Here is an 8,213-nt window from a genome sequence, read left to right on the forward strand (position 1 = left end):
TGTGCTATTATTATTTATCTAGTGTTTTCGTGTATGCATGTCAAGTTTGTCGGATGATTGGATACGATACGATCATAGTGGGTCGGTGTTTCCGTTTTGTCTTTTCGTAGACCGTTCGCTTTCGACACATTTCCGTTTGAATTGGTTCGTTTTCGAAATACCGTGAGTCCGTATTCGTATTCGTGTTCGACTTGTTCGTTTTTGATATCGTTTTCGTATTAAAATGTAAAAGTGAAAATGGTAAAGAGATTATCCCCACCAATTCCGACTGTTTTCAACCCTAACTGCAGCGGGGCTAGAGAAGTTGGTGCTAGTCAAGCCACTCTTTACTCTCTTAGTAAAGGAAGAGCATTTTTTTTGCTTGTTCCAGAAATAAATAAGCATTCTGCCCGTTCAAATCAGGGTGAAATTAAACTAACAAATAATTAGCGGGGTGATATTTAGAAATTCCGTACGCGTGCCGGTTTCATTCTCGTGTCGACGTGTTCAAGAGCTGAGCGGCCCATCGATGCTCTGACCGAAGGAAAAAGCCCATTTTGCTGGCTCTCTCTTGGTGGGTTGGGTGTGGGTGGTGAAACAAGTCGCTTCTTTTCTTTGGTCCAGAAGAAGAGCCCATTTCCCTATTTGAAGGCCCGACACCACCGAGCTTTCAGCAGATGGAGAACTAACGGTGCGTGTTTATTTGAAGGCCCGACACCCAGCTTCAGTATCTTCAACATTAGAAGCACTTTTCTTTTAGTACCAGCGCTGGAAGGATATTTGATTAACTAGGGAGGCAGCCCGTGCATTTGCGCGGCTAGTATTGATATTAGAAATATATCTTGCACTTTTACATCTAATTATTGTTCGTAAATTTATTTTTTTTCTCAATGTCGTCATCTTTTTTATTGCATAGTGTGCCAAATTGTTAAAAAGAATTGAAATTTAGCTTTGCTAGCATAATAATTTTGCTTGCTATGACTCTACTATCATTATCTATATTTATTAATCTCCTCTAAATAATGATATGACAGCAATCATTTTATTTATCTTTAGTTTTTATTATGATGAAAATATATAAAATTTTATTTATAATATAATTAAATTCTTAATATTAATTAAATTATATAAAAAATATATAACTGAAAGCAAGATGTCATTTCTCCAAAGGCCAATATAGGATGCTATTATAAATCGCATCCGCACTTGACACTCATCAAGGCGGTGTGCGGCGGTAGTTCTAGGCCAATACCACTCTGAGTAGTAGTGTGTGTTAGCCTTGAGATATGTAAGCGTGCGTTTATTTGTGTTTGGCCTTGAGCCCGGCTTAAACCCCGAGGGGGAGAATAATGGCGTACCTCCTCCCTAATCCAACTTCTCCTTCATCTATTTCGAATCCACCTAGTTATCCCTGTCATCCCTGATATTGGATTCCTATCGATCACGGGACAGGACAACTTGGTGTTGTCTATCCACGGTTCAGCATAGGCTTCCTGTCTAATTGGAGTGAAAGCGAGATCACATTTTTTGTCGAGCTTGCCAGTCTACACGATGTGTGCACACCCATTTCCACCACAACATGCTTCCCTTGGAGGGACGTGTGTTTCTCCGCATTGGCGCGCTCTCTTCGGCCTTCTCCCATCAAACTCAAATGGACTTGTTTAGGAACCCGAGAGAGAGAGAGTATTACTTTTTTTTATTGTATGTCTGTTTGAATTTCCAAGCAAATTCTAGGTCATCTTTTTTCCATAATTTTGTTCCCACCTAAAATCCTTTTCTCCTCTTAATTCAAATTCTCTTCTTGTTTTATCCATTCCCTTTGGTACTCTTTAATAATACGTCCCTACCTATGAGTTTATCCTAAATGAAAATAATAGTATTTATAATATAAAATGAGTATCATTATGTATAATATATGAGATAGCCTCGATGAACACAGGATAAACATAATATGTATATATAGCAAACACTATATTATTACCTTAAAAGTTTCTTCAAATAGTTTTCGATGTGAAGCTGTTGTTGATGATGACGTCAATATCCAACCTCAACTATTAATTTCTTGTCAATGCATAATTTTGGCAAAATATTTAACCTTCACTGAGAAATTATAGAGCTCAAAATCTCAAATGGGTTCTCCAACAACTGCAACATTGAAAAACTTCTTTCAGCCGATGCCATAGTCACAAATATTGGGATAACAATCCACTTCTTCCACATGCTGAAAATATCCATAGCTGACATTGTTTCGTCTGGCAAAATCAACTGGGTAACACTTTGCTTGGAAATAAGACCTTCAACCGCCTGTTGCAATATATCAACGGGTAATATTGATCAGCAATCTATCATTTACATGGATTTATTAACATGTGGTTTTGATCATCATTTATCAATATCATCTAGACACAGTTCGTCCCCGTCAATACCTTATACTTGTGTAATCTCCCTTGTGCAGTTGAGCCCATGCCTTGCCGTCATTATTGGTGCTGGCATGCTGCAAACAAACTGACGTCGTGGCACAGCCGAGAGCCGGCGGCAGGCCTTGAGTGTTGCCACCATGCCGAGCCCCCGCTCACGCTGAGCAGTTCGGAGGCTCGGATTTTGCCGACGGCGGCTGCCCGCCCAAATTATAATCTACCTCAGCTATGCCCTAATGGTTGTTGCCTAATCGCTAGTTGCATGTAGGCTGACCAATCATCAGGGGTGGACGGGCATGGAGTCATATGGCGCCGCAGGTACCTTCTTGCTTAGGTCTGGGTGTTGGATATAATTTTTTTTCATTATTAAACTTAATATCAATGGTGTGTAATTTATAGATTGATATATGGGTATTTTGGACTAATATTATTGTAATGGTAGTGTTGGGTAATTTTAGTTTCTCTTATTTTCTCCGATTAACGTGAGAATTTTTAGGCCTTGAGAGCGAACGTGGAGACTCTGTTTCTTGGCCAAATAATAAGATAATAGATAGGTGGCTACTACGTTAGCTTCCCGGAGTTCTTGAGGGTGATGGTTTGCTCCTCTTAAGCCTGAGCTGGCTGCCTGGTACAACTTCCGCAGCTGCAAATTTGATATGATGCGATCCGCACGGATAATGGCAACCGCGTCTCTCTGCATGACCCATGGGAACCCGGCCTTGGAAGCTCTTCCTGCTGTTATGATCTGCTTGCTTTGCATCACGATTCATGATTACCTAGTGTTTGACATGGTAAAGTAATCATTTATCATGTTTGATGTTTTGTTATATCTCCTGGAGTCCTGGTCAATTCAAATACATGACATGATCTATCTCGTTATATCTAATACATAGAATTTTCTATTTTGATCCATTCAAATATACAGTATCTCCTGGAGTTCTGGTGAACTCAAACATGTACATAATCTATCTCGCTATATCTAATGAATAGGATATTCTATCATGACTCCGTTAAAATATACATGATAATCTATGTTGCCATCATATCACAAATCAATCTCAATCATACCCATATAAAACAGTGGTTGTTATTTTTTTTCAAATTTCTATAATTAACATGGTAATTTCTAGACCTTGAGCAATCATGGAGACTCCTTTTGTTGGCCAAATAACAAGATCTTGCTTGATTAAGTTTCACTACTATTCTTCATATAAATATTTTTATTTGCCTTCTAGTCTAATTGAATAATTATTTATTATTTAATTTTTTAATTAATAGTATATGTTTCTAATTTGTACATAGATGAATGATATTTTAGATTAATTTTGTAAGATATTTTACATTAATATTTATCATAATGGTAGTGGGTAATTTCTATTTATTCGATTAATGTGAGTAATTTATAAGCTCTGAGAGTGAAGATGGAGATCATTTGCACAACTATTTTCATATTGTTGCTTGCCCTCCACTAAACTATCATTCTCGCGATGTCTTTGGACCTGTAGGCCAACATGTCGCGCTTGGTGTAATGGTGTGTGCAATATAGTTTGAGTCCATGACCCACCAACATGGTGTTGCTCCTTTGATGCCGATGAACTCAGCGCTCAGACTTTAGAAGTATGCTCATCTCCATGGCAGCAGATTCTCGATCTGTTAATGCTCCTTAAGTCCATTTGAGACAATAGGTGCATTTACATATACAGCAGTGCTGCGGTCGAAGGTCGAGACTTTTGAGGCCGTGCTTCTACTGCACGTCTATGTGCTTGGTATTTAGATGATGAACTCATGATTCTTGCTGAGGTTGGAGAGTCATCGTCATCACAATGGATGCCCATGGCTGCGGCTTTAATTTCATTGCTGCTGCTCATCATCCTCCGGCGTCGCCTCATGAATCGACATATTCCTCTTTGACATGGATGGGCGTTGGAGCTCTCATGGCATTCCCTTTGGGATTTTTTTTCTCTCTTTTAAGACGCTACAACACTAAATATATCACATAATTCTATTTCTTATCTTTTCCTCTCTATTTGGTATTCATAACTCGTAGCATATACCAAAGTTGTTATGTTTTGGATTTAAGTATTTATTAAATGGTAATGGTGTGTTATATTTATTTATGTGTAAGGGTAGCTCGTAGCGTACCAAAGCAATCATGTCTCCATTTGCAGAGCCCTCCAAGCTAGTCACTTCACTAATCAGTGTCTTCTTCCCTTCAGAGCACACGCAACACATAGGATTGAGCTCCAATGCAGAAGCCCATGGAGAAACGGATCAGAAGATGCGGGAACTTGCTCGCCGTCGTAGCGCTGGCCCTGGTGGTGTCAGCAATGCTGCCTCCATCCGGCGAGGCGAAGCTGTCCCCGGACTACTACCGGTCGACGTGCCCGGACGTCGAGGCGATCGTGCGGGCGGTGGTGGCCAAGAAGGTCAAGGAGACCTTCGTCACGGTCCCGGCCACGCTCAGGCTCTTCTTCCACGACTGCTTCGTCGAGGTGAGCCACATCCATCTGTGCCTGCAGCTGCTTGTTCGTGCAATCAACCGAAAGGATCCTTCAGAAACCGAACCTGATTCTTGTCAAAATCTTGCGTTTTAAATGTTTGGATTTAATTATTTATCTAATGCCAAAGATGGGTTATATTTATTTATATTTAAGGGTATTTTGGATTAATATTTAACATAATGGCAATGGTGGGTAATTTTAATTTTTTTTCTCTGATTAACGTGGGATTTTCTAGCTTTTGAAAGCGAACGTGGAGGTTCCGTTTGTTGGCCAAATAATAAGATAATAGATTCCCCGCAACAAGTGAACCAAATATTTGAACTAGCTATGTTTCGACTGAGTTTTGAGCTTCTTCTATTATTAGCTTGGCCCCCTCTCTTCTGGATCCATTTTCCCACTGACTTGCCTAGCTTGCAGTACTTTTGGTCGTCCCCAAAGTAAACTCATGCTAAGAGTTACGCGTTGAACTTTTGCCTCATTATAATTTTTATATAGGGACCAAAATGAACCACCAAGACGAATAAAGTTTATTTCCATGTCGTTAACCAATGAATCGAAATACCCGGCAGCAAAATTAAATAAGCCACAAGGTAAAGTTTTGGAGAAGCTAGCTAGCAAGCCAAAGTAGATTAAAGCAAGTCAGCTTACAGCAAAAAGAATTACATGATGATGATATATATATATATATATGCAATAACAAAGTAGTGATGAACACAGTTGTAGTATAGTATGAAAAAAAAACAAAAAACATCAACAGATCATGGTACTACTGATCGAGAAACAATCTGTATGCATGCATATCCTCATTCACATGCATGCATGCAGCAGCTACACACGACCGGGGCCAGGGGCTAAGCGTTGACTCTCCAGCATACCTCCCTGATCTCGGTTTCGCTGGGGACGAGAGCCGTCTTGACCCCGATGTTGCCCATCTTCACCATGGCCGCCGCGAAGTCGCTCTCCCACCTGCTCGTCAGATTGGCTTTGTTAACGTCCACCTGCTGTTTGGTCTCCGGGGACGAGACGAGCACGGCGTCCGACCCGAACAGCACGAACTTGTCGATGTTCTTGTAGTACTGGTTGTCCAGCACGGTGGCGGACACGGGGTCCTGGTCCACCCTGTTGTTGGGGCTGCCGGTGCCGTTGCAGGCCGTGTTCAGCCGCCTGGCGTAGTCGGAGTCCATGGCCGCAAGGCGGCCGGTGAAGAAGAGGCAACGGGCTTGGCCGATGCTGTGCGCGCCGGAGAGCGTCACCATGTCGGCGGTGCTTAGGCCCTGGGCGGCGAACATCATCTGGAGCTCCTGGAGGGAGGAGTCCGGGCCGGGCAGCTGGCCGGTCTCCTTGGCGAAGGACTCGCGGCCGTCGTAGCGCCCCGCCGGCACGGGGTAGCGGATGTTGCCGCCGCTGAGGATGTCGGACGCGTCGCGCGCGGCGAAGGCGAGGATGTCGGCGCACGAGACCCTGTTGCCGCAGGCGGCCTTGGTGGCCTCCTTGGCCGCGTCGATCACATCGAACCCGCGCAGGCTGTCCTTGTTGGGGGGCCCCTCCATCTCCGTGTTGGTGCCCGCAAGGGCCGTGGTCCTGAGGAGAACGGAAGCGTCGCACCCCCGGACGAAGGCGTCGTGGAAGAAGAGACGGATGAGGCCGGCGCCGATGCCGCGCCCCTGCTGGTAGATGGCCTTCTCCACGGCATTCCTCACGGCCGTCTCCGCGCCGGGGCAGTAGGCGTCGGTGTTGCGAGGGTTGTTGTAGTAGCCGACGCTGAGCCCTGCGCCTGTGGGCTCGTCCCTCCAGATCGGAGGAGTGTAGGGTTGGCCCAGGAGCCCGCAGATGAGGGAGCGCAGGATCACGGGGAGCGGCCAACCCACGAAGACGGTGCAGTCGGTGCCGCTGCCGATGCTGATGCCGATGCCCAGCAGGCCCGCCGACGGCCCGACGAGGAGCGCGAGCAAGGCGACGAGGATGCCAAGCTTCTTAGCAGCGGCGGCAGCCATGGCCGATCGATCTCTTTTGCTCGATCGGCTTGCTAGCTAGCCTTATTAGCTCTGCTAGGTTTAGTTCTTGCTCTCAAGTCGGTGGTGTGTGCAGTAGTGTGCTTGTCCTGGGGTGCAATTTATAGGTCCCCCGGACAGGAAGGAAGAGGAAGTGTGGCATGGCATGGGCGTATGGCCACTAGTGTCTCCGTGCTTTGCGGCGGCGCATGTTAGCTAACCATGGACGCGAACGAAATTCCACCGGAAGGAAGGAATTGCGCACGTACAGCTCAAGCAGCTGACCGGCGATGCTAATTCGTCCCATCAAGTTGGGCAGTTGGGCGTTGTTAAGCTCGCCGCGCGGCGCACGCGTTCTGATTGCTGCACGTGGCAGTGGCACCACCCTCTGATTGATTCACTGGCTCACGATGAGGCTTTGATGATGATAGACTTTGCAATTTTGATGTAGAATACAACTGAGCCTGAGCGTACTCTGAACTGAACTTACGCATGCTCAGTTGTTCACCTTCAGAAACGGCACAGAAAAGCTACACGTGTTGTGTGCAAAATAGACGTTGGATGGTAACTAACTCACCACCGAGGGGAATTTAGAGATGTACAATTACAATTCCATCCCCATACACACACACCCGGACCGGGTCTACAACTCTGACTTTTCTGCCAAGTTGCGGCGGCGCGTGCATGCATGAAGCAGGTAGCTAGCTAGCGACACGGACGCACTCGATCGAGAAAAGCTAGCTAGTTTAGGTAGTCACGTACAGCTCAAGCAGCTGACCCGCGCCGGGCAGCTAGCTCATGCAACATGCCAACATGCACGCACGTCTACTCTCATCGTCATTATTCATCTAGTCGTCGTTGAGCTTGAATTCCTTAAAAAATTCGCCACGCGGCACACGCGCTTGATTGTCCGCTAGCTCTAGAGGTTTTGTTCAGGCACCCGCAACAATAAACAGAGCTTGCTCTCTATACCAGTATCCATGTAGGATATAGTAAGAAGTATAGGTAACCTGTCCAACGGTTGTGCTATAACACAGTTTTCTAAACCAGTGTGGACCCCGCATGTAAATATTTGTTTAGCATTCTCCGCCATCTTCTTCCTCGTATCTCATCCCTGGAGGAGGCAGAGGCCATATCCCGCTGCACTCTTCGCCGCCGGCCTCGCGGCCTCATCCATCTCGAGTACCTGCGGCCACAGCGACCGCGGTGACGGCCTCGCGCCATCCGCCCAGCGGCCGCTCCGGCGGGCTCGCGCACCTCGAGTGCTCGCAGCCACCATGGCCGCGCCGACAACCTCGCGCAGCGCTCGCCCGGCAGCTGCTCTG

At 45.7% G+C, this 8,213-nt stretch overlaps 2 protein-coding genes across 2 annotated transcripts; one reads left to right on the top strand and one right to left on the bottom strand.

Moving 5' to 3' along the window:
• Positions 1-4,642: 4,642 nt before the first annotated feature.
• Positions 4,643-4,990, top strand: LOC120662949 (peroxidase 73-like). The gene has a single exon (XM_039941991.1). It carries the CDS (start codon positions 4,643-4,645, stop codon positions 4,988-4,990), a length of 348 nt encoding a protein of 115 aa, XP_039797925.1.
• Positions 4,991-5,401: 411 nt separating this feature from the next.
• Positions 5,402-6,963, bottom strand: LOC120659019 (peroxidase 2-like). The gene has a single exon (XM_039937100.1). The coding sequence runs from the start codon at positions 6,889-6,891 to the stop codon at positions 5,749-5,751; it is 1,143 nt and encodes a 380-aa protein (XP_039793034.1). The 5' UTR covers positions 6,892-6,963; the 3' UTR covers positions 5,402-5,748.
• Positions 6,964-8,213: the final 1,250 nt, after the last annotated feature.

This window comes from Panicum virgatum, chromosome 2N (assembly GCF_016808335.1).
Source record: "Panicum virgatum strain AP13 chromosome 2N, P.virgatum_v5, whole genome shotgun sequence".
NCBI lineage: Eukaryota > Viridiplantae > Streptophyta > Magnoliopsida > Poales > Poaceae > Panicum > Panicum virgatum.

Coding starts and splice junctions, on each gene's coding strand:
- LOC120659019 (XM_039937100.1), bottom strand. CDS start 6,891: ATGGCTGCCGCCGCTGCTAAGAAGCTTGGCATCCTCGTCGCCTTGCTC.
- LOC120662949 (XM_039941991.1), top strand. CDS start 4,643: ATGCAGAAGCCCATGGAGAAACGGATCAGAAGATGCGGGAACTTGCTC.